We start from the raw sequence: 25628 nt of genomic DNA on the forward strand, positions 1-25628 counted from the left end.
GGTGCAATTTTCCATCCTCCTCTAATTAATACTCAGACAACATGCTGGCTACTTTCAACTGCTATTTGCCCACCCATTAAACCTCCCATGTTGTAATAGCTCTGTAAGCAAACTCTTAAATTCAAGTGCTACTTGAGAGAATGCCTTAGCAGAACCTTATCACTGCAGCCACTGAACCAGTGACCTAAAGTTCACATATAGTGTAAGTTACTCTAATATTGTGTAACTGTTTGTTCACCTCCCTCCTCTAAGCAGAACAACTATCTTCCCTGACTGGCAAGAACTGAAAATTTGGTATGAGTTCTTGGACTGTTAATTATGACCCAGAATTCTAAAAACAAACAGTCTCCTGACTAAGCTCATTCACTCGTAGCACCAGTGTGCATTCCAGATTTTTTTTAAATACTGGGAATAAAAGAAACACCCAAAATAAAATGTCAAAGAAAACAGCACCTTTAATTAATATTAAGATGGAGCTACAAGCTAACTAAAGACAAAAAATCCAAACATTTAGGAATGTGCGGCAGCTGTCATTTTGAATTCCTTACATTTTTTCTTATGCATTAACATTACTTAAACAAAGCTTTTATATAAGTTTTTACACTCATATTTTAATTTACAGAAACTTTATCAGATAATAACTTTTATTCATCAGATGCATAGAGCACGCTCTCACTCTCTCTCTGACACACACACGCTTTTACATATCTCTATGTACATTCCACACTCAGCATAACAGCAACTAAAAAAATATTTATTATTGTACTAATCCATAATATGAGCTGTCAAGTGCTCAGATTCATTAAAGGACAATGGGGGGGGGGGAACACCACCACCTCTATTTGACCATTAACCAAGTTTTAAATGGCAATGGATAGTCTTGTTTTTGATTGAGGAGATGGTTGGGAGGTTTTTTTGTTTCTTTGTTTGTTTGTTTTGAAGGGCTAACGGGCCTTACTTATATTATGAACAAATGAGCACATACATGTTTTTAAAATGTAAAATCATTAAATAATTTATAAATATAGAAAAATGGTGTTCATTGTTGTTAGTGTACTTTTACATCTCTAGAGTAAAATCTTACCTCAGCAGCTCTGCAATCATCCCTAAAGGACAAAACCAATTTGCAGCAGCTGTGGACAGTTACTGAAACCCAGAGCTTCAACAGATTAGTTAAGGAAGCCTGTTCAAAGTTAAAATGCCAGAGCAATGTTACAATGACTCTGGTTCTGACTCATGTAAACTGAATTGCCCTCACAGGATTGGAGTTGGAAACTTGTGAGTTCCCTCAGCTTGCCTTCTCTGAGCTTATGTTTCCACTATATAGCTAAGCACATAGACTGGGGGGGGGGGGGGGGGCAGTTTGAAAATTGCTTTGGAGGCAAATTGCTATTCTTTGTTTATCTGCATTAGTACTCATGTTTTCTGGTTTGAACTGTTTCATGTAAATGTCAATTTACAGCAGTACCGATGCTCAATTCCTGTCTAAATGCAAAAGGTGATTTGATGTGCTTGTTAACCGCATTACTAGCATCTATTCTTTTCATCACTGACAGAGAGGGTGCTGAGGAAAGTGAGCCTTGTGAGACCCTCTCTAAGAGCTGTTTTTATAGTGTAGGACAGTGGGAGGTTTGCACGGCACAGATGCCAACCCCTAGTGTAGACATACTGCACCAGTGTAAAAGCTGACTTGAGCTGGTGCAGCATTCATCCAATAAGGTTCTGCACTGGTGCAGAGATATATTGGTACAAAAAAAGTCCAATGTATAAAAGCCCTTAGGATGAGAGGGTAAATACACTGACCATACCCATTCAAGCCTCGAACTTACTCCTGGAACCACGAAACAAAGATGCCTATGGTGCTGTTTGTTCTGAAATTTTAAATCTATCTGCTATGAACAAGTCTTAGACAACCAATTTCTTTCACAAAGACTCCTGAACAGCCATCAGATAAGTATAACAGATTTCAGCCACGACCAACTTGAGCCCAATCTGAACTGGCAACCTAAAGTTAAAAGGCCCTGCTTTCCTGTATTGGCTTAAAATCACCAAACTTTTGAATCATACCGTTCCCCAGTATCTTTTTTGTTTTACAAAATTGGCAGTAAATGTTATAACTGGGTGAGGGGGATGTCAGTTTATGAATGACAAAGCAACTCAAACATTGGAATATAAGGCATATGATGATTGCATCATTTTATATGGAAGAAAAGATGACCATTTTAAATTTAGAATTGAAAATGCTGACACATTAGGAGATTGATTAGCAGAAAGATTATAATGCATCTGACATACTGAAAGATGAAAAGGCTTCCATCATTAATACTGAATCATATGTAGGAGGGGAAGAATTATTACAAGTCGAATATATAGGGGGACAAAGATTAGAATGAGTCTGACATCAGGGGAGGAGAGTTACCATGAATATGACGCAAACACGTAAAATTATAGTTCAGCTGATATGGGTAAGATTTACTGGGGAAATGACTGTTGTTTTGCACCATTTAATGTAAATTATCTAAGCATAACAATCTTATTTTTTTATTTCTTAAGTACCCAATAAATTAGTCTATAAATTTAAAGCAAAGTAATTTTCAAGAGAACTAAAATAAATTTACAATACAGTACATTGTCTTTATCAGTAGAAATACTAAAATAAATTGTATTCAAAGGGTTGGTGCACTGAAGTTTTTAACTAACCAGGAAAACATCTGCACATCAATAATCTGGAATAATCACATATTTTATTGAGTAATTACTCAATAGGATATTAGATTATATTACCAACTGTCATTTCAATAGCAAAAAATACCTATTCTAGCAAATGATCTGCTTATTTTTCTGCAAACATGACTCATTTTATAAAATGAGCAAGGTAATTATCACTGAAGGATAAAGAATCAGCCTAGACAATATATGATTATATTTAAAAGCAGAAAGCAAACTTCCCATTGAACTTTGACAGTTTGTAGTAATTATAATTTTTCCTTTCAAAGGATTTAAAATGTGTCCACTGAATTTCTTGCTGTTTGGGAAATTGACAAAAGGCTTCAAAAGGTGTTTCCATTCAAGTGGATTTTTAAGATGCATTTATTACACTAGTGCAGTTGTTTTCTCTTAATCTTATCAAATACTAAAATCAATTAACTGATTCTTCCGGTGAATTAAACCGCTTACCTTTGAGCCTCGCTCATTAAAAATAATTTCAACATCTAAGATTTTACCAAATTGCTGAAAAGAAATAGAAACATGAACACATGAACATAAGAAAATCTGAGAACATAATAACAGAACTGTAGCAAAGATATTTCATAGTATTAGAAGATTTAGTACCTCATATATATATATAAAGATATTAAATTACAGGCCAGCCAAGCAATAAAAAAATGACAAACTGAAAGAGCAGCTGAATTAAATGCATGTTGTGATGAGCCTGATACACAGCTAAAACTGTACCACTACCATTCTGCATAATCAAGAACAGCAATTAAAATATAGTAGCACCTGCTGATGTGAACCACATTATGGTTAAACTCATATCACAGTGACGTTAAAGAGAAAAGTTGGTGAGGTAATATCTTCTATTGGACCAACTTTTGTTGGTAAGAAAGAAGTTTGTGAGCATACACAGAGCTCTTCTTCAGGTGAGATGACCTGAAAAAGAGCTCTGTATGAGCTTAAAAGCTTGTCTTTCTCACCGTAAGAGGTTGGTCCAACAAAAGACATTACCTCACCCACTTTGTTTCTCTAATACCCTGGGACCAATATGGCTACAACAACACTGCATATCACAGTGAAGTGAAAGTCCCAACATTTTACATACTTTTCAATGGCTTTTCAGTCCTCTTATAATGATGTTTCAGTATAGGTGAGATCCCACTGTGCAACTCCCCTTAGAGTGCAGCAATCACCACCCACCGGACAGGTATTAAATGTTGCATTTAAAAGTGATTATCACCTCCCACTCTTCCCCAGAGGAATGTTAGCCCCTTGGTCTTGTTCCAGTTGCTCCCAGTGGAATGAAGAGGAATAAGGACGTATTTGCTACAGCTACTTCTGGCTGTGAGTAAAGATGCAAGGTGAAATCCTGGCTTTATTTAAAAATCAAATGGGAATTCTGTTATTGATTTCAGTGGAGCCAGGATTTCACCCATATCTTCTAAAAGGATACCCCACCACTTCCAATGCCCCCTCAAAGAACATAAAGAAAGACACTTCCACCAGTGCTGAGTTTTTCCCAAACAAGCCCTGTCCTACCTTAGTGAAACTCTACTGAATGGGAAGGTTACTTGTGCGTAGGAATAAACCCTACATCCTATAATAATAATTACTATTATCATAGCCCTAGGCACTGTTCAAACATGCAAAAAGGCACAGGTTCTGTCCCAAAGAAAAAAGTTTCACTATACCTGCTTTGGGAAAGGGAATGAATGCTAACCCTGAGCAGGATTTAGTATAGATAAGTCAGAACATTTTTTGACGTGGCACATTTTATGATGTGACACTTTCTAGTACATCACTCAATGTGTCATGTTCTGCTATTTCATGTGTCACTAATGTGTCATGTGAAACAGTGTAACTCTGGTGAGGCAATGTCAGTGACAAACAATATACTATAATGGAAAAACAAAATAATGCAGGCAGAAGCAGAATAACCTAGTGAGTGTATAATATACTACAGAAATTAGACTCTACTCCAGTCTACTAAGTACCTTAAGATATGTTAATCACATCCATGGCAAGAAAGATTAAAACATTCTTTTATTGCTTTAACTTTTTAGAAAAATCAGCACACACTTGTTATCCTTTGCCTTGAGCCTTCCCCCCACCCCACCCCGGTTACATTTATCCTCCAAGTAACAAATGCGTTAACCACTATTGTTAGCTTATAAGCAGACAATTGTTTAATGTTTAAACTATAATTCGTGTACATATAAAGCTGGGTGAAGTGGGACAAACAAAACCCACACTAGTAAACAAGCCTGCTCTCCTCAACTCATGCTCCTAAAAAGAAATCATGTTCATAACAGGATCAAGATGCAAAGGATGGTTTCAATATCAGGCTTCATTTCAGAAACTTCACTATAATTCGCAAGGATAGGAATTTGAATTTCCCACCAGTTCAGAAACTCAGATTTCTCTGCACAGGTTGGTTTAATACTGAACAACTGAAAAACTGAGTTTGTCTCAGCTTGCAAGTGGAAGGCTTAATGCAGCTATTGCTCCAATAGCGTTTCTGTTACCAAGTCATACGGAAGCTGGGGAATTCCTGTCATCTTCCAATTTGGAAGTAAGACTTATTTGAGTTTTCTAAATCCTAAAAACTTGGAATGCAAAACACAAATTAACTTTAGTTTGTTTACAGTTGGATTTTAACACCCACACAACAACTCTTGCATTTTGTGCATTTAGAAACAGAATCTACCTGTTTTCTGAGTAGTTTTATTTAAATTTAATTTTAACTGATTAACATACATTTATCCTAGGAAGTTCTCATACATCATCAGATTCGTTACAATTTTGTGCTCTGAAATGTATGGCATCAGAAACACCTTTGTATTTGGTGGGGGGAGAGTTGCTAGGGCAATTCCGATAGGTTTATGTGAAAATATCCCTTTTTCCTACTATCATGTCAGGATTCAGTTCTTAGTACATATTTAAGTAGATACTTCTTCTGCTCCATAAGATGGTTAAAAAAAACAACAACTAGAAGATAAATTAATTATATATTATAATGAATTTAAGTCAATTACTCGACATATTTCGTGTCTTCTTGACTTTTAATGGGACTCTGTTATTAAGTGGGACTCTATCATATATTAAATAAAACTCATACATGATATAAGTGTGTGTGTGTACATACATCTAGTATATATTCATACTCACATAAAATAGCTGCAGGTTCAAAATCTAATACAATATGCTACTCCGACATAAGAGTATCTGTGAGTTATTTATGTTTTTTAAGATGATATGAATAGGTGCAAAAAAAGCAGGTCCAGACTGGAGTATCATCTGGCCATGTCTAATTCTTTGTGAAAGGAGGTTAATAATAATGCAGTTGTAGGCCAAGTAATGCCTATTTTTTACTGCTATGCTTTTAAAGATCCACAACCACAGGTGTGGAATTCAAGATGAACAGAAGACTTCACAAGGGAGTATGTAAGTGTGCAATAAGTTAAGCCAGTATTAATTACTTGCTTTCTTAGAGTACAAAAATATATGATATTCTGGAGATCTGCCATCACATTATAGCTCTGTAGAGTACATATAGCATTGTTTCTCCTTACAAGTAGGATAAGCAAGTCAGGCAATTAGTTATGAGTAAAGGGGTGGGGGGAAGGGTCTTCCAATGGAAAGCATTATATGATCTTAACTTTAGGTATTGCTGCTAGCTCCACCTATAATGTAAAGGTAATGCTTCTTTTAAAATGTGACAATAATAAGCATGCAAACAAAAATAGAGTACTTACCCCAAACATTTGTCTGAGATCTGGATCTCGAAATCTGAAGGGTATATTTGAGACATGCAGCCGTTTCGGCTGCGATTTGTTTTCTGTGTTTTCAGAGGATTGTGTCTGTTGCTGGCCGTCAGTCTGTGCTGCATCATCTGTCTGCTAAAAGAATTAAAGCAAAATAAAGTAAAACATGCTCTAAGTATTGCTCTAGTTGTAGATATAAAAATAGTGGTGGGTTTAACTCTCAGGCAAGGCACACAACTGAAAAAGAAAGAAGGAATCATTCAAACAATGAAGTAAAAGAAAATCTGAAGTTAGATATGTGGAATATCTATTCATTCACCTAGTCCATTGTTACATCTATTTCAGCAACATAGAACTTGGAAAGAAACAAGCAATATGTGGAAGAAGAATATAAACAATTATGTTACATTTATAAATGTTTTTAAATAAATGAAGAATAAATATTTAGCTCTGAATTATAACATTGTGGAAACACCTTTAGCCTCCATTGGAAACTGAAGCGTCATGGGCAGAAAACAGCCTAGTAGTAATAGCACATTATAAACTATCATGTAAGAGTAGAATCTGGACCTTCATGCAGAGGCCAATAAGGACTTTCACTCAACTCCAGGAGGACGGAAACACATCACGCCATACTGGCCATTTCATAAGCAGTTAATGTGCTTTAGAGGGTAACTTTGTCTGGAGGAACAGTCACCATTACTGAAAAGGCCTTGAATGTTCAAGGAAACAGAAGTACTATTAGAGGCAATGTAACAAGTTTCAAGAATGCCCAAGATAAAGATGAAACCCAGAAATTAACTTTTGAAGAGTTTCACATAGGAACAAGAACATGTAGCGTTCATCTATGGGAATTCTGTACTGCAGATTTTAAATGATGTCTTACATTCGGATTACATCACAGCTGAAGTTTGCTTCCATTTAAAAAACCCAATTAGGAATTAAACATTATTATTAAAACACATTGAATTATTAATAGCATTATATCATTCATTTGAAAATTAAAATTTATCATCTTTAGTCAAACAATACTTTGGAGAAATCTCTGTGCTGGTTTCTTTGATGACAACATATAGGGCCTAATTAATCACTCTGTAGCATATGTATATGCAAAAGTAGGAGCATTTATGAATGTGTGTGTAAGACAGAGGCTTAATTTTTATATACATATAGATTCACACAAGAACACAATGTTAGAAAGGGAAGACGAAAGAATGCAGCAGGAGAAAAATGGAAGAATGAAAACAGATTCAGGGTTGGTGACGAGAGAGTGATTAAAGACTGTCATCACTGACCATTCATTATGCCAAGCACATTCCACTATCATGTCCTGTGGTGGCATAAGTGACCTTAAAGGATGTCTAGAAGACAGGCAAACTGGCAAGATAGTTGAAGAGGTTTGAGTTCAGAAGCAAGTTGCTTTTCTCATGGATAATGGCCAGGAGCAGGCCCTCACATGGCAAATATGGGGTCATGCTATGTTACTAAGTTTTGGCAGCCATGGCAACAGAGTTGCACATAAAGTACCAGTAACAACGCGCATAGCTTTGTTAAGTTCTACATCGACCAGCCTCGCATGAGAAAAGCGACACCAGACAGGAGCATAGTATTCTGCTGTTGAAAAGTAGAAGGCAAGCGCTGATGATCCAAGTGTCCGGATGCTTACACTCTAGGTTGAGCCACCCAATTTTCTGAGCAAGTTGTTCCGAGCGCTAACTTTGGTTGCTGTCTTCAAGTGGTTGCAGTACATCAATGACCTATCCAATGTCATGCTGAGGTAAACTGGGCGTGGTTTATACTGTAAGTGTTGGTCATTTCAGAAAATATTTAGCTCGTGGCTTGCGCTTGCATTATGCAGATGAAATAGAAACCGCCTAACAAAAGCTTGGCAGCAAGTGCCATCGACCACAGAAGTCTGCCATGAGCTTCGTATCATTGTTCAGGACCTTGTCAATTTCTGAGAAGGACTGAGCTTGATAGCTTCAGCTAATGTCAGCATAGATAAACTTGCATTAGAGTGTTGCTGCCAAATCGTTGATGTACACATTGAACAGTATTGGTGAAAGAACTAAACCTTGAGAAAAACTATTAATCTGACACTTCCACGAACTGCAAGGGTCACCCATGTGTACTCAGCGGCACCTGTTTTGGAGGAATAGCTCTACTACTTCGACCACCCAATGTAGGGAAACTCAAGAGAGTTTACACAGAAGGCCTCTGTCCCAAACTGTGACATAAGTGGTGGTCAAATCTATAAACATGACTCCAGTCTTTAGATTTTGTTGAAAATCATTTTTGACATATGTGGTCAAGGCCAAGACTTAATCTCAGGCACTGTGTCCTTTCCTGAATTCTGCTTGGTCAACCTGAAAGACATCGTCCAACTCCAGAGTGATTTGTTGGAGGATCAAGCACTCACACACCTTAAAACACACTAACATCAAGGATATTGGGTAGTAACTCGCCGTGTTGTGGGGGTCCTTGCCTGGCTTGAGAATGGCAATAATCTTTGCTTGACGCCAAGTGCATGGTAGCTTGGGTCAAGTGAATGACCCAAGGTCACACAGCTTTAACTGTTGTTTAACATTTTGTTTTGTAATTTTCATATATTCATAGGATACTTCAAAAATTCAAGTGTACTTCACATCGGTGCAGGGATGTGTTTACAACAATTAATTGCAGGATTGGGACATCGGACTGTTAAGCATAGACTGACTCTTACTATGTGTTTGTACAGCATCTAGCACATTGGGGTCCCCATTTCAGAGCCTCTAGGTGCTATTCTAATAAAATGCAAATAAAATAATACCATACATTGCATATTTTGTCTGTGTGCACAGCCTTACACAGTTTCATTGACTAAGTAATAATTAATAATCTCTCTCTTTCCCTGTTAGTCCCCTATCAATTGTGATTTGAGCCCACAGTTTTGAAATAACACATACAAAACTTAAGAACCAAACTGGGCAATGTGGCCTTCCCTCCTCTAGATCCATTTTGCTTTCCTCCCCAATTGTCTAATTCTTTCTTGAAAGATGTTCAAGATTGCAACTTCAATTTCTGTCTTTGGTAGTTCCATCCACATGTTAATTCCAAGCCTTGTTCTCAAAGAAAATAAAACCAAATCCTAGGCCATGTTTACACTACCAAAATGTACTCTTACAGCAATATAGCTAACTTGATTTAACACTGTACCTCTGCTATACCTGTGGTTGAGCTAGGCTCTCTACACAGAAGTTAGCAAGTACAGTGCCTTGCTTCCACTAGGATTTTACAGGACACTGTCTTGCTGTAAAAATGCACCATTTGTGGGAGTGAAGGCTTCACCCTAAACCCCTTACAAAATGTGTTGGTACAATGTGTACAACTGGGGTAAAAACACCGAGTGAAATCCTGGCCTCATTGAATTCAATGGTATCCCCCCAGTTATTTTGAATGTGGGGATGATTTCACCCATTGTGTATGTTTGGTAGGTGAATATCATCATGATGTATACACATGCAGGAGCCAGTTCTGCAAAATATGGAAAACTCCTTATGCTAGTGAAGCATTTTCTAGTGGCCTGAGCAAGTGACCACTAACTAACTCTCACACTGACTGTCAACAGCTCCACTGAACTTTCTTTTTCTGCTACCTCCCTAGATCATAATAGTATTATGGGGATTCATCAGCGAATATCTGTTAAACACACTGCAGATTAAAAAATGTGATTAACTGCTATGCATTAATATTGTTATTTTAAAGAGATAAGAACATTTTCTGTTCTGAGCTGTTCATGCCATTATCTAAAAATAGACTGAAGTATCTAGAATTTATATTTGGAAAACCGTTCCATCCAAAATCATCATGAGGATTACATTCGTGGATCAGTCACTCGAACAGAAGAAATGTGAAGGTAATTTGGTGTACGGTGGTAGGTGTGGGGGGGAGGAGTGACAGGAAAGGGTGGAAATGTAATATTAAGGAACAATTTAAAGTCAATTAGAGTCATTTGAACTCAGTTACAAAATCCTGAAGGTGCTGTTTAGCTTCAGGAACAAAAGATGCCCCAGGAAGAAATGATATCATCAATATATTGTATAAATGCAAATTGGAAAAAGTAATTTCTGTTCATTGTATTAATATAAATGATGAGAAACAAGACGAGAGGAAGCATTGAACCTTGCAGTGTCAGTATGCCTGAAAAGTTAGACCGCTTTTGTACCACGAGTAATAATGGAGACATTGTCATCAAACCAGATGAGGCCCTGAAGATGATGCCAAACCGGATACATTTTGGAATTATGCTGGAGTTGTAGACTGCCTTCACAATAATCTGACTGTGAGTAACTGTTGTACTTTGGTTTCTGGGTTGCTGTTGTTTTGTCTGTTTGCTGATTTTTAAGTGCAGTCTTTATTTCACAGAAAAATGTGAAATCTAACTGAGCTTCACCGAACAATTTGTCAGAGTCAAGGTATTTAGGGTTTGAAAACCAGGTATGTCAGAAATTGTTTTAGTATGTTTAAGTGTCATACCTGTCACATCCCTTATAAGGACGTCAGACAAAAGATTAAAATTGTGTGGGGAAAGGGTTTGCCAATGGTAACCAAGTATCTATCCAACGCATGTTTATTGCCCCAATAGCTGCAGGAATTTTCAGGGAACATGGGTCCATGCTAACCAAGATCAAAATAGGTGACAAATTGAAATTCAAAGCCCTTATTGCTGAAAGAAAGGATACTCTTTAATGAAAATAATTCATATTAACACTGAGGACATAAGATGCTCCGAGCACATAGGTGATACAGGTTGAACCATGAACAGTCTCCCAAGGGGAAGCCTCAAAGCTTTTTATGGATTTCAAACCTGGAGTGAAATCCCACCTTGCATTACTCATTACAGTTCCCAGAATATTTTCATTGATGAATGCATCCCCAGCAAACTATAAACAACAACATACAACACAGAAATATCTACTTTAAAGGCCTCTAGCTGATATTTTCTTAAAGAATTAACTGAAACCAAGAAGCACAGCATTCAGTCTGTACAGCATACCCTGCCTGCCTTCATACCACCTGGGAATAAGAAGTCACCTCTTGGGAATATGTCTTTCAGAGAAAGTGGGTGAGAAGTGCACCTGCTGTCAAGCAAGGTGGAGATGGAGTATATCCAGGTCTTTTTATTTTGCTGATGGCTGTAGTACCATCCCTACCACTAGGCAGCATCAGCCAGTCGTAGATTTTGAACCTGCCAGTCACAAGCCACCTTGTGTGTGCCAAATCGTTAGCCTACATCAAACAAAGATGGTTGATGCTGGCCCTTCCACGGGGCCCATACTAAACGTGCTTCAGGAAGGGGTGTGAAGCAGCTGTTACTGAAAAGTATTTTGTCCCTTTTAGAATTTTAGCTATAAATTGGATAAACTAACTGTTGTACCTGTTTTTTTTTAAAGCTATGTTTTTAATGTAACAAAGCCGTTGGGATAATAAAAAGCAAACCTGTCTATAACAGTAATTGCATCATTCAATTGTAGTACTACCCGGGATTTCGGCCGGCCTGGGTCTCCTCCAGCCAAGGGGGGCACTCCAGGCTGTGGCTAGGCTGGGGTTTCTCTGGGTGGAGAAGTTGGGGGTGCTCCAGCCACTGGAGGGGCCAGGGGGTCCCGGGGCTCCAGATGTCAGGGGGCAGGCGGAAGGGGTGGAGCCAGGGACTAGCCTCCCTAAAGTGGGGGGGCTCCACCTGCTGCCCATGTCTATGGGCGTATAGAGAAAAATACATTGACATAACTAAAGATGGGAATAACCCAAAAATCTGTAGCTGAACTCTACTGCACTTCCTGGGAGTATGGTCAGACCCAATCTTTATATATCAAGCTCATCTTTTGTGTAAATATTTCAGCTAGCCTTAATTTCATTTCACAGTAAGAGAGCATCTGAAGCCAATGCATTATTTCCAGGGCTCTGTTCCTTTTTCCGTAGAATTATCAGTGACAAATGACTGATTAATTCATTTATTTAATTTTTGTGAATTTTCAAGACCTGGATGGATTTTCTTTTTATGGCAATTAATATCACCCTATAGTGGAATCATTACTGGAAAGCAAGGTGGTACAATGATGACAGGACTATAAAACATCATTTAATAGCCTAAAGTATTCCCCTGCTATTTTTAAAGTTTGAATTTATCACTGGATTTGGAAGGGATGTAGCTTTTATGAATGACCATACCACATCTTTAATTGGGGAGGGGAATTTTTTTGGCTGGCTGAATGAAGGGAACAGTGATTTATGGCTGGGGGCTAGGGAGTTGGGGAAAGAGGTCAAACTGCTGCAAAAGGGGAGAAGATGGGTACCAGATGGATGGAAGGGTTTAAGAGGGGCAGCCCCATGTGGTGAAGCCCTCTTTTACATGGAGCAGTTGGTTAAAGGAACAGAATGGGGATTTGGGGCTCCTCTGAGTGGTACAGCAGGGAGCCAACCCCCACCCCTTTCTTATAGCCCACCTTAACCCTCCTATGAAGGTCCCAGCAATGGACTGGCTGTGGGGGACTTGGATGCAAAAAGAGGGGGGAGCTGCAGAAGCCCCGGGTAATTATTGAATGGTTAGCTGCACTGTACACTTTTATCTGCTGGGTATTCTCAGACATCTAATAATAAAGATGCGGCCTGTTTAAAGCCATATCAAATGTCTCCTGTCCTTCTTTCGGTATAGCTGGACCAACACCTTGAACCCTACAGTGTGATTAACACAGACAGAATGCACAGGATATGTATATGACATTTTAAAGTAAAAGCAGTTTTTAAACTGATAAACCATGAGGTGACTGATGAATGTCTTTTGGGCCTGAAAGCAGGTGCTGAGCACCCCCCAATTCCAGCTAACGTCAATGGGAGCTATAGGTGCTCAGCATCTTTGAAAATCAGGCCCTTAGTTTATGGATTGGCTTTCTTATATATGTCAATTATTACCATATTAGGTTAATTTCCAGCTCTGAGAATCAAGAAGCCATTTGTCATCTCCACCAAAAGGTCATGTCTGCCCATTTGCTGCATGACTTTTTTCTGGTTCCAGTAAGATTGCGTTTCTAATTTAAAAATCTTGATAAACAATTATAGCAGGTTATTGATAACTATTGCCCGGATGCAGCTACAATATGACTACAACAACATGCTTCTGATTATGAAGTGACTTGTATAAACCCTTATTAGCATGTAAACCACTTACTAGATATTTTTAATAAGCAATACCAAGAATTCAACAACATCCTTATGACATAAATGTTAAAAATAAGCTGCTAGAACTTTAATGTTTTAAAGATCGCTGATTGCATTCACCAGTACTTTAATATAGAATTGTGATACTCTATTTTCCATAATCATTTCTAACTCTATCAATAAGTCTGCGCTACACAACTTTAATCTTGGTAAAATTTGATTTAGGTATTGATGAATTTGGAGAGAAACTTTATGCAGGACATGCATACATCTTCACAAAGAAATGTGTCTTCACATGTCACATTTAATTTATCATTCTTAGCCAACTTATATTTCCCTCTCCATCTCAAGCCTCCATCCTATGGTATTTTTGTTCTTTGATAGCTCACCTTTCTCTAGGCCTCTCCCCGACCTTAATCACTGTATTCTTTTAAAAAAATAGAAGTGTGCCTTACTGTTGGGGGTTACTGTTTGCTGCCTATAAAGTGTGGGGAACAAGAAAATAAAAGCAGCACTATAAACAAGGAAATACATGTATCCTTATACTCATTAAAAGAGCTAAAGCTACATAACAAAAGATGCTTCTCAAATGACACAATTAAAGAGACATAGGCTACACTAGCAATATTTTTCATAAAGATAAGTATCAGACCATATTAATAGTTTTCTTACTATAGGCCTACCTTAACATAAGTAACTTGCCTCATTTCTTAGTGAGCATAATTGGGAAAGTGAATGGAAGATTAAGTTGTAAATAGGGGCTTGACAAACAGTGTGCTGGAATCCGGATTTCTGTGATACCTCAGATAAGCAGCAACACCCTGATGCTAAGAACTATAGACCTGGAATGTAAAGATCAGGTTCCATGTAAACAGCACATGGACAGAGCATGCTGTATCAGGATATGTTCCTGCAAAGTAGCCAAGCCAATCAAAAAATGTATGATTTAACATATAGCAAATGCAATGTAATGTTTAAATGTGAAGTACTTCTGGGGGAATTCTGCACCAAAAAATTTAAAATTATGTGCACAATATTTTAAAATTTCTGCACATTTTATTTGTCAAAATAACACAATATAATCACTCTCTCACTGTCAGCCCTGGGCTGCCACTGCCTGTGCCAAACATGGGTGGAAGTGCTAAAGGGAAATCACAAATTCTGCATGAAAAAAAAAAATTCTGAGGGGAACATTAATTCTGTGCAAATTCTGCATTGCGCAGTGGCACAGAATTCCAGCAGGAGTAAAAAAAGGACGAGGTTATCTGTGTAACTTTGAATGTGTGGTATGCCCTGTTCCCTCCCACTATGCTTAAGTCTAATCAACTCAGCATAGCTTTGTTGTATGCCAAATAACCTGAGTGATGAAATTCAGAGTTGAATTGAGTGTTTTGGATCACAGAATGAAGCACTCACACACAACGGGACGAGCTGTTCTGGATAAGCTGAGTGGAAAAGGTCTCAAACAGAATCCCAACGACTACTCTGATAAAAAAATAAATGATCAACAAATTTAAATGTAAATTTGTGGCAATATGTTAGTGACAATAACAGATATATTTTGAATAATTTTGTATGACAACAGGATACTAAAACCATATGGCATCTGATACAAAGAGAGCCTCTTTGGAATATCTGACATAACTCTTTGCAAGGATTCAATAACATTGCATACTCGCTCAAAAGGGGAAAGTAAAATGACACACATAATAGAAAGACAACATTAACCTTCATTTTACTGCTGAAGTTAAAATGAGTTGCATCCATTTAAAAAACAAAACAAAACAGCTATCACCTTCCTTTGGCTCGCTAAATGCTTTGGATATTTCTACCTATTTTGCAGGAACTTATTCTTATTTATCTTCCTCCTCTCTTCCCTGCAATAATACACCATTACACAAGGCTATCCTGACACCCCTCCCCCAGTTCTGTTCAAATTACACACACCCCAAGGGAGTTGCATTTATACAGTATTCAAATGTTTTAAGTAATAGAACAGATTTAAAACTTCATTTAAGAAAAAAAACAGACTAGAGAAATATGGGACAAAATTCTGCTCTCATATACACTGGTGTAAACCCAGAGTAACTCCATTTTCTTCAATCATTTGTTTAGGACTGTTATAAACAAGAGCAGATGAATCTGGCCCAGGCACTTTTATAAGTAAACCTGCATTGACAGAATATGCTTTAGAATAACTAGATATTTGGTATATGATATTTTATATCTATATATTTGGTATGATATATAATTAAGACCCATTACTAAGGTAGCTGTAAATAGCATAGTGTGTTTTGTAAGGAAGTTCTTTTTCCTATTCAAAAATATTATTCAGTTAATTTAGTGAATTTAACCCAGTTCTAGAAATGTAAAACTTTTTTATCCAGAGTGTTAAGATTTTCTCCTGTTATGGAGCACTTCAAAAGATGAGAGCGACATCCAAGAATCATGGCCATTCATTCATTTATGAGCCTCTCCACTAAGGCTGCAAAGTAGTGAACAATTGTGATGTGGTCACCTGTTCACTGACTAAAAAACTGAGACCGCATCATTGCACATAAGCCATGTGACCTGGCCAAATTCAGACCAGTGACCTCAGAGTGAAAGGATGTGCATTTCATTAGCAATTTCTTGAGCCACCCTGCCCCACACTGTAGTCAAGTTCTTAAAATCAATTAAAAACACATTCAGTTTATTGTATAAAGATTACACCAGGGTCATTCCAATATCAGTCTTCCACAACCAGCATTACTTCCAATTATCACCAACCTATTTTAACTGAGAGGCTGTGAAATACAATGAAAAGTGGGGAAGTAAAATAAGATAACTGCTGGTTCTGCTATAGGTTTCTTAGCACTAATCATTTAATTGACTAAATATTTGACAGAAATTAATATATTCCAGAAAACCAGTGAGCCATGTCTGCGGTTACTAATATAAATTCCCCACAAAGTGTTAACTCTGGGCCAAATTGTAGCCCATTCTGCACACGTGCACCAGGTAACCCACATTATGGGGGTAAGAGCAACCTCTGAAAAGTTGCTTCTCCAGCTCCCTTATAGGTAGACCAGGAGTGGGCTGATCCTTGGATCAAGCCCAACTTGTATCCAAAGTGAATGGCAGGAGAGCCAAGTCAGTATGCTGGGGGACATCACTGCACCACTATAAAACAGCATTAAGATATGAGCCCCAATACCATGTGACACCAGTACGCAAATTGTGACTCAAAGTCCCAAACTACGGCCAGGCTGCTCCTGGGGCAACACAACATTGCAGTGTCTCATACATGGTACTTGTGGCAAAGCACTATTTAGCCCAATGAAATGAAATGGCACCACATGTTCAATGTGCTAACGTTCTGCCACAGAAAATAACTTGTATCCTCAATCCAAATTGCAGGTTTTACAAGAGAATAAACCATACCTTCCTCTTTAGCTTTTCCATATGCCACATGAATTTTCTACTTTTTAACCACTGTCATTACAATAGATAATTGCATTCACAATTAAAACACATTTCAGTTTGATAACTCATGGCCCAATCCCAAAGTCCTTACTCAGACTAGGTATGGGTTTGGCCCATTATAAATATATTACACATCAACAAGGCTATAAAACAGTACAAGATTCAGTAGGGTGTAGAATCAGGAACCTGGAGTCTGCATAAATGGCTGTATGGTACCTGTAAGAGTGTCAGTGTGCACACATAGATGCACCAGTCCAGTGGGATCTTCCAGGGTATATGTACCTAACATGTTCACAATTATTCCAGTAGCTATGGGCAGAAAGTGCCAAAATGGCACCCTCCTAATATTGTTTCACCCCACACCCACATTTTCCTCTTTTGGTGGTATTTACAGCTAGTGTTGACATTAGCATTAAGCTGTCCTTGCTTTTCTTGAGCACAAGAACTGCAACTGTGTTTGGTCTCTTGCTGGGGCACAAAGAAGGATGGAAAGGAAACTCTTTGTACCCTCCGCACCAATTAGTGAAGACACAAACTGGGCCATAATGATTCTGACACTGGAATGCTGAGTGGCCATTCTAAGTTGTATTTTTTCTCTTCTTGTACTTCATTAAATTATGCCTGGCCTACTAATCTCTCTCTTTCAATTGCAATTACTTTGCAATTATTTCACTGCAAAATACCTCTGGTGCTCTGTGCAATCCTCAGTCACCAGATATTATAGGTTGGCTGTCTGTTCGCCAACGTGGAATAAGTGGTGGCCTCAGTCTAGATTTAGCAGGCAAGTATCCTTATCCCAACTGGCATCTTTGCAAAGATGCCCAGTAGGGGTAAACATACCCGCATTACCTTTAATCTAGATAGCTTGCTAAAAGCAGCAGTAAGGATGTGGCAGCTGTACAAGCAAGTGTGTATTCAAGGTGGTGAAGCAGGTTTCTGAAGGCTGCACCGACACCCACACTTCTGAGTCCTCACGCTAGCTATATTAAAGCTAGTGGGGCTACATCTACATAAGCTGAAAATCAAACTCATGGCTGCAGTGTACGGGACAAGGCTAGCAAGAGGGAAGCTTGCAAAGCCTCTGCCCATGCTTTGTCTGAGCGGCAGATTAAAAAAAAAAAAAAGAAGACCTCTCTCAAGTAGTGTCAGTCTGGCACTTTTTGCAATATTACACACACACCAATTTAGGGAGAGGACACCCTGAATTGCTATATGTTCTACCTTGAATCACCAATAAAAACATTAGTAGAGAAAAGGCACAAAGGAAAAGAATGAATTTTTTTTCTAAATCTTCGGTAAATTTAGTACTATGTTGTGTGTCTGTCCATATGTGTGCATATACATGTATACGTAGAAATCTATTAATGGTTATAAATAAGTAGTACACTTTTGAGAAGCTCTTTCCGCTACACCAATCAAGTTATTTCTTAGAAAAAGGCTTGTTAAAGTCTTCTAGACATTATTTGATTAAGCTGACAATATTATGTGAGCAATGGTTGAGTACCCACTGAGCTGTACTTTTGACCAAATAGATTTGTGTAATGAACACTTGCTCTGTCTCTTCTCCAAGCTTGAATAGGGCTCGGGATTTAACCAGTAATGCTGGAAGCCAAGTGAATTTACAGCCCCCACAGTCATTCTCTCTCAACCTGGAAAGAATAGCAGCAGCAGTACATGAGCAAGCATAATTCAATACATTGTGCTATAAGTGCAGAAAATCATATCATAGAGCTCTGCAATATACCTATTTGATTTGATTTGTAAACCTGATAAAAAAGCTATCGAGAAAGTTCAGGGCAAAATATATATATATATATAATCTCCTAAGCAAAAATGTAACCTTATTGAATGTGTACAAAGAACTGAAAAAAAATCATGCATTCTAAATCAACTTCATACTTTTCTTAGATAATATTGCACATTCTCCATTTAGAAAGAAGCTAGATTGTGAAAAGTTATTTTCCATTAAAAAGTGAGCCAAGAGAATAATTTAAACCAGCGTTTGCTGCTGTCTTAAAATATTGTTTTCAAAATGTACTGCCAACTGTGCATCAACAAATACAAACATGCTTGTCACTTTCCTGTTTTGTTATGCAGATAGATTGATTAATAAATCATGTCAATTTTGATAAAGTTAATATCTTTTATAGCCCGGAAATGTGTTGCCAAGATGCATCATAAGAGGGTGGATATATTTTATATGTCTACGTTATATCCCTTTGGTTCAGAAAATTGATAAACATTTTCCATTCAAGTAGAGGCTTGGAGTCATTGAAGGTTGTGTGGTGTGTGTGTTTGTTTATAAACTAAGTTTATGAAATCCTCTTCTCCTTCAAAAAAGATGGTTCTAAAGCCTCATTGTTCTCAGTCTATTAGCAGGTGGTGAACATTTTTCAAATCAGTTTAAAAGGTAATTAACTGCCTTTATTATAAAAGAAAACTATTTTGTTTTCTCACAGTTAAATGTATACCTCTTTACCACCACATCACAGGACACCTTAAGATTTTATTTTGAAGGGGAAAAAAAAAGTATTCTTATCTGAGCTTATGTGACAACTGCCATCTTGGTAGACATACTGGGGACTGAACAATGAACCTCCAGGCCAAAAAGCATGAACTACTATATCTTGAGCTAAAGAGTCAAGGCTCTGTAGATAGGGGATTCACTGTAAATGAGTAAATGCAACAGTTTTTTATAATGTTGATGCTGTGATTAAGAGTCTACCATCATTTATATGACTACGTGCTCAGTTTGTGTATATACAGCTTTAACAGAGGTAACATATCGCGGACTGAAGACAGGACTAGCAACTGAAAACATCTGGAGCGAAACACTGGTCTTATTGCATTCAATGGTAAAATTCCCAATTGACTTCAGGGGACCAGAATTACATCCCTGAGTTCTATACTCTTGACAAATTACTTAAAGTCAAATTACCTCAGTGTCCCAGTCTGTCAAAGTAGCATAATTTTGCTTTTGTTTCCTTTACATAAAACATTTAACTGAACTACTAAATGAAACAAGATGGGTGAGGTAATATCTTTTATTGGACCAACTTCACTTACAGAAGTTGGTCCAATACTAGATACTACTACCTCATCTACCTTGTCTAAAATCCTGGGAGCAATAAGGCTATAACAACACTGCAAATTATAAAGTGAAAACTCTCTTGGGTCCATGGCAAAAAAAAAAAATTGTCCTTATTTCTTAGGGGAGTTCTGTCCAGAACAACAAGAAGAAACCAAGTAAGAGAAGACATTCTCCCAACCACAAGATCATATTGTCCCTATTCTAAAGCACTACAAATCAAAATGGCTGTTGTGTAAATTACAACTAAGAGCAGTTCCTCCTTCTATTCCTTCCTATTGGCAAGGGATTCATTAATTGTTCATCTGTAATATGGGCATTAGAGACAAATGATGTATGAACCATGTTTCAAGGGCAAGACATATGACAAGTATACTCTGTAGAAAGCAGTTTTTAGTTTTAGTTCTATGGAAACTTTTCTTAGAATCACAGAAGATCAGGGTTGGAAGGGACCTTTTCTTCTCTCTTCTCTTTTTATACTTGCACTACCTGAGAGCCATTTTCAAGAAGATATTAGCGCATGGTACGCCAGCAGAAACCTGCTTTACAAAGGATGCTTCTGGTTTATCATAGAGCCAAGTGATGTTGTTCCTCCCAGCTTGTATAGGTGCATTTTGGTGATCCCAGGAGATGTTAAAGCATTAGAAAAAATGCATATTGGTAAGATTGAAGCCAGCCTGCCCTGACCTTCTATATAGACAGAAGAGGATTCTTCATAGGAAAGAAGATGAAGCCTCAGTCATGTCATGAGGCAGAAGCAAGTGCTGAATGCAAAGTAGGACCTCAGATACAGAGTTAAGAAAGGCAGGTTGGAATGGGTGTTCCTCACTATAGCCCTGGTTCAAAGCACAGTGAAATCAATGAAAAAAATCCTCTTGTCTTCAATAGGCTTTGGATCAGGCCCTCTGTCTTGGAAGCCCAGCCTTCTTTCCCAGCAGTCACTGATGCTGGGATGGCTCTTGCCCCAATTCCAGCTCCTCTAGCTCTCCCACAGTGGTTCTCATTTCAGGGTCCTCATTCCTAGAATGGGAAGAAAAGGGAATGACTTTCAAGGAGTGGGGTCCAATGGATGGATGATTGTGAGAAACACATAGCTTGCTTTGAAGCTGGGAGTCCCGCTGGCCCTGAAAAAGACTAAACAAACGGTCACAAAACTAACCTATTCAGTGACTGAGATAGATAGGAGAGCTAGTCCCAGCTCCCAGCAAATGAACTGGGCAAGTGCAGGGGGGGGCATAAAACAGGGGTTAAAAGCAGCCAAGCTAGGCTGATTGGGGAAGCAGCCACAGCTGTGGCCAGCTCAATTAGGGCCCAGCTGGCCCTGATAAGAGGGCTCTGGGCCAGGACCTGGAGGAGGCTCACTCCAGCCTTGGAGTGGCAAGGACCTAGCTGCCTGGGAGCACAGGGTACCTGAAGCAGAGCAGTGCTGGGGAAGGGCAGGAGGAGCTGGGGAGCTCCAGCCTGGCAACTCCCCAGGCTGAGGCCTTGTTAAGGCCTAAAGGGGTACTGCAGAGGTTCAGCCCAGGGATAGGCAGAAGCAGCTGGTCCAACCCCCTTGCCAATGATGAGTAGCCATAACAGACTGCAGTCCACCCCAGTGAAAGGGGGATAGATGACGACTGGCAGTAGCCACTGAGGCAAGGTGGGTTTAGAGGGTTGGGGATTCCCCTGGGAGGGGAGACCCAGAGATTGTTGGGTACTTCTGGGGCAGAATCCTGAGGTAAAGAGCACCAGTGCCCGGAAGGGACACGGGGCCAGTGGCAGGTGAGACAGCAGCCGGCAGAGGGTGCTCTGAAGGCTGGAAAGAGCTAATTCCCAAGATGACCAGTATGAGGCACCACACCAGTGAGTTGTGTTGCTACAGCAAGGTACAGGCACTCATGCATGAGGTCATGCAAGTAAAGAAGATCATCCTAGTCCAGCTGCTGTCAGTGCTTGGTTATCTGAAGTTTGATTTTAAGGTCATTGCCCCCGGCTGTGTCACTTGCATTAGGCTTGGTGCGGCAACAAAAGGAGTGCTCAGGCAAAATCGTTTTATCTTGTTTACAAGCTCAATGAAAAAAGACTTAATGCTTGGCATTCTTTGCTCACCAACTTTGAGCTCGGCTTTGGCAGTACAAGCAGGACTTCTGGTTGGTTGTACAGATTCAGACAGACAACTCTGGGGGCTCAGCTCTGGGGTTTGCTTTGAGGCTCGAGAATTAACACTAGCATTACTGCTGATTTGTCTCATGTCCAGGTGTGCAGATTTTGGAGACTCGTACCACAAACTAGAAGAGAACATTGCTATTACTGTGATCATTTACATGCAATATGCTGGTACAGTATCTTAATTAAGAAATCATTAGCTCCAAGGACATGGAGGACCAGCTGGGCTAGTTTCTTAAGCTGCCTATTCTGCAGGACAAGTGGCAACTTACCAGTTGTCTGCCCACTCCCAGAGGAGGATATAGCTATATTTGTTGTGTCTGTTATATGGAGCACGGCCTATCCTCCCCAACAACTTTGATGGCACTCTTGAATATAACACTGAGTGCCCAACCTGCTGGGTCTCCTAATTCTTATAAAGGAAGCAACAGGATGTTGCAGAGATGGATATGAAGCACTATGCTCAGAGCACACATGCACAAACCCATAATAATTTAGAGACTAAGTGCACTGTCACAGAATCTAGGTAATATCTGTGACAATGGATAGTGGGTTTGAGTTTCAGGATAACATTCATGATAGCAGTTAATGGAGCTCTGAGCTTCACTGAACAGTTGCTGAGTTTAGTTGAGGATATCAGGTTGGTATCAGAGTACTTGCAACTTGCACTGGGAGAAGGAATTATAATGAGTTGCCTTAATATATAATTTATTTGCTAAAGTTAATTCAATAACCATTCCTGACTATCCACCGATTCCATCCACAGAATATTACAGCAACAAAAATAAATGAACTGCTCTGTAATCCATTCCAATCAAGCTCCACAAGCAGAAAAGGAAACATACATATTCCATATGTCATTTAAAAAAGTGCATGAGGCATCTGTAAACTACCGTCACTTTAGCATAAGCTAATACAAAGATCTTAATTCATTTTATCTCTGTGTGAAGAAAGATAAAGGTTTAGATGGGTATAATATGGAACGTGTGATCAGTGAAACATTTTAAAATACAACTGCATAAATGTGAGTTCAAGTAATGTATTTTTCTGTTAAACAATATATACATAGTCTTTTAATTGATGTTTTGATGCCTGTGATTGTATCTTTCCGTCAGTACTCTAACATTTCTCGTACTTACACATAACTCTTCCAGAAAACTGTATTAACAGGAATGATGCAGTGCTTAAAATATTCTTGTTTCCATACTTCAAAGAATGATATACAATCTAGATAGGCATGCAAGTGAGAATGGGCAATGAGGATAATATAAAACCACGTGCAGAAAACCTGAGTGGAGCTGATTTATCATTTTCATATATATTGAACAGCTAGCATAATTTCACACCATGAAACTGTGAGCTCACCAGCTGTGCATATACCACAAATAATTAACCACCAAAATAATACATAAGTTAACAATCCAAACCCAAAATAAAGGTATTTAGAAACCTCACTGAAGTAATAACCCCTTTTGCCCATAAATCACCATACCCACCCCCATCCCACACATTTGTCCCGGTAATTTTCTTAATAACAAAGTCATCTTGTACTATGTGTCTGCGTTTGCACTGGGAAAAGTAAGACTACACACACTCCCTTCTAGAAACGTACAGAGTCAGTTGCAAACAAATTTGAATTGAACAGGGCTGAGGCAGATGAACAACAGAGAAAGCTGTCCCTCACAAACCCCTGCTACAGTTTGTGATTAAATAGATTAAATAAGCTGTGCGGTTTCTCCTCTGGTATGCTTTGAGAGAGCTACACATATTGTGAATACAGCAGAGTAGGATGCAATATTTTAACCCTATGATAGTGATTTGTTCCCCTTCTCAAAAGGAAATAACCTACTCCTTGAGCTCAGAACTTCCCCGCAGATAACAAGCAATGCCAACAACCTCATTATCTAAGATCAGATATGAAACTTGGATACCACCATCTGTTAGTAAAATATCCCTCTCATCCATCGTTACTATTAAAGCCATTTCAAATAATTTCTCAAAAAAAGAAAGTTCAGCTGACAGAAATGAGATCATACTTCTGCCTGTTGTCACTCACATGCAACTGTCTGTGTCATAATATCGCAGCAAGACATAATCCCTGATCTCAAGTGTTCAGATTAACCACTTAAAAATTAAATATTTTTGTAACTATTATCCTTACAACTCAATGTTATAAAAGGCTGTGAGCTGTGATAAAACTCATTCTTACATCTTTACACCAGAAAAGGACATCTCTGAGAGAAAATATTCCTTGACAGGCAGAAGCTTGTTGTACTACTTGATTGACTGAAAAATTGTTAATGGACAATACTGCATCAAGGAGTACATCTCTGAAAATACTTTGGTTAGAAGAAGATGAATTTCCCTTCAGTTAAAACATTTATGGGGGAGAGGGAGGTTATTGATCCTAGAAATCATAAAGAATGTTTGTTCTCAGCAAATGCAAAAGAACTCAAGTTCCTAGCATTTCCCCCTGAGAACTAGACTTATGTCATGCATGTGAAGTCCTTGTTTGTAGGCGTTGTGTTGACATAACCTACTGCTGAGTGAACTTATGAAAGCAGCGTTTCATGCTGAGAGAGAATGGCTGATTGCGACACTGCAAGCTCACATAAAGGAATAAAAGGTGACAACATGATGAAAGGTTTTCATTGCTTGACCCATCAGAAGATCAGCACCTTTCCTGGGTTCCTGCTGTAGCTCTTTCATTTGTTTACTTGTCTGCTTTAGCATGAGCCAATTCCTGAAATCTTTGTCCACCACAGCAGTATTCAAGGGATTTCCCAAAAGATACCCTCCAAATCACCTTGACCCTTTTTAGGCAGACATGCTATAGATAGGTTTTGCAAACAGCAGTTCTGTTCTAGGTAGGGTAGCACATTTCTCAAGCTCAAATATAAACCACAGTTTACACTGACATACTGTGAAAAATAGCGGGATTTACTTTGTTATTGGTTTTATTTGCTTCTCTCATATTTTAGCAAGTTACAACAAAATATGTAAGCAGCATTTCAAACAAGATATAACATTATGAATAAAAACCATGCTGAAGGCTTTGATTATTTGATTTTTTTCTATCCTTTACGTAGAATACCGGATTATAGTACCATTTTCATTGGAATGTCCCTGAAGACTTTATCAGCTTCCTGTTATCTTACCCAAAACTGGGGAAGCCCACATAATAGACATCAGGTCTTGGATAAATTAGGAAGAGTTTTTGAATTGTTTTTCAAGTCTATTGATTTACTTTC

The 25628-nt window shown here is 38.5% G+C and overlaps 1 protein-coding gene across 30 annotated transcripts in view; it reads right to left on the reverse strand.

Annotated features, from left to right (window-relative positions):
- The window catches only part of RBFOX1 (RNA binding fox-1 homolog 1), a 2430619-nt gene that overhangs the window by 136427 nt on the left and 2268564 nt on the right, over positions 1–25628 (reverse strand). For all 30 annotated transcript variants that reach the window (XM_073362506.2, XM_073362502.2, XM_073362531.2 and 27 more), the window contains 2 exons: positions 6474–6617; positions 3178–3231 (listed from right to left, as the gene is read on the reverse strand). In XM_073362506.2, coding sequence (XP_073218607.2) covers positions 3178–3231; positions 6474–6617 — 198 coding nt within the window. The remainder of the gene's footprint in view (positions 1–3177; positions 3232–6473; positions 6618–25628) is intronic.

This window comes from Lepidochelys kempii, chromosome 10, assembly GCF_965140285.1.
Source record: "Lepidochelys kempii isolate rLepKem1 chromosome 10, rLepKem1.hap1, whole genome shotgun sequence".
Lineage (NCBI taxonomy): Eukaryota > Metazoa > Chordata > Testudines > Cheloniidae > Lepidochelys > Lepidochelys kempii.